This window comes from Photinus pyralis, unplaced genomic scaffold, assembly GCF_008802855.1.
Source record: "Photinus pyralis isolate 1611_PpyrPB1 unplaced genomic scaffold, Ppyr1.3 Ppyr1.4_LG7, whole genome shotgun sequence".
NCBI lineage: Eukaryota > Metazoa > Arthropoda > Insecta > Coleoptera > Lampyridae > Photinus > Photinus pyralis.
In genome coordinates, this window is record NW_022170738.1 from 43,270,368 (window position 1) to 43,270,966 (window position 599).

Below are 599 nucleotides of genomic sequence, written 5' to 3' on the forward strand. Positions count from 1 at the left end.
TAAGGATCCTAGTCTTTTCGTTGCGGATTCGGAACCTCAATTCCAGGATCAACTTCGTATTAGAGGTTTAAAAACGGCACTCTTTAATTAATATTATGTGGATCTTGCATTTTTTATTCAAGGTTCGGTTCTAGATTGTGACTCCAGTTACTGAACTTCCTGGATTCTTGAATTTAGATTCCGAATCATGACACTTCAACCCCAGAATTCGGGACCTGTAGAGTTCCTTAGATCGGATTTCCTTAAAACTGTCTTCAGTATCTCCTTTGAATCTCTTCAAGACCTCTTCAGAATCTCTTCAGAATTTCTTCAGAATCTCTTGAAAATCACTTTAAAATCTCTTCAAAATCTATTCTCTTCAAAATTTTCCCAAAATATCTTCAAAATGTCTTCAAAATCTCTTCAGAATTTCCTCAGAACCTCTTCAAAATTTCTGCACAGTCTCTTCATAATCTCTTCAGAATCTCTTCAAAATCTCTAGAATCTCTTCAGAATCTCTTTAGAATCTCTTCAGAATCTCTTTAGAATCTCTTCAAAGTCTTCAGAGTCTCTTCAGAGTCTCTTCAGCATCTCTTCAGACTCCGGAATCCATTTACAAT

The 599-nt window shown here is 35.7% G+C and overlaps 1 protein-coding gene across 1 annotated transcript in view; it reads left to right on the forward strand.

Annotated features, from left to right (window-relative positions):
- Positions 1 to 191, forward strand: part of LOC116176267 — a 3,274-nt gene extending 3,083 nt beyond the window's left edge. The window contains exon 4 of the mRNA XM_031494752.1: positions 135 to 191. Within this exon, the coding sequence (XP_031350612.1) occupies positions 135 to 191 (57 nt within the window). The remainder of the gene's footprint in view (positions 1 to 134) is intronic.
- The last annotated feature ends 408 nt before the right edge of the window (positions 192 to 599 follow it).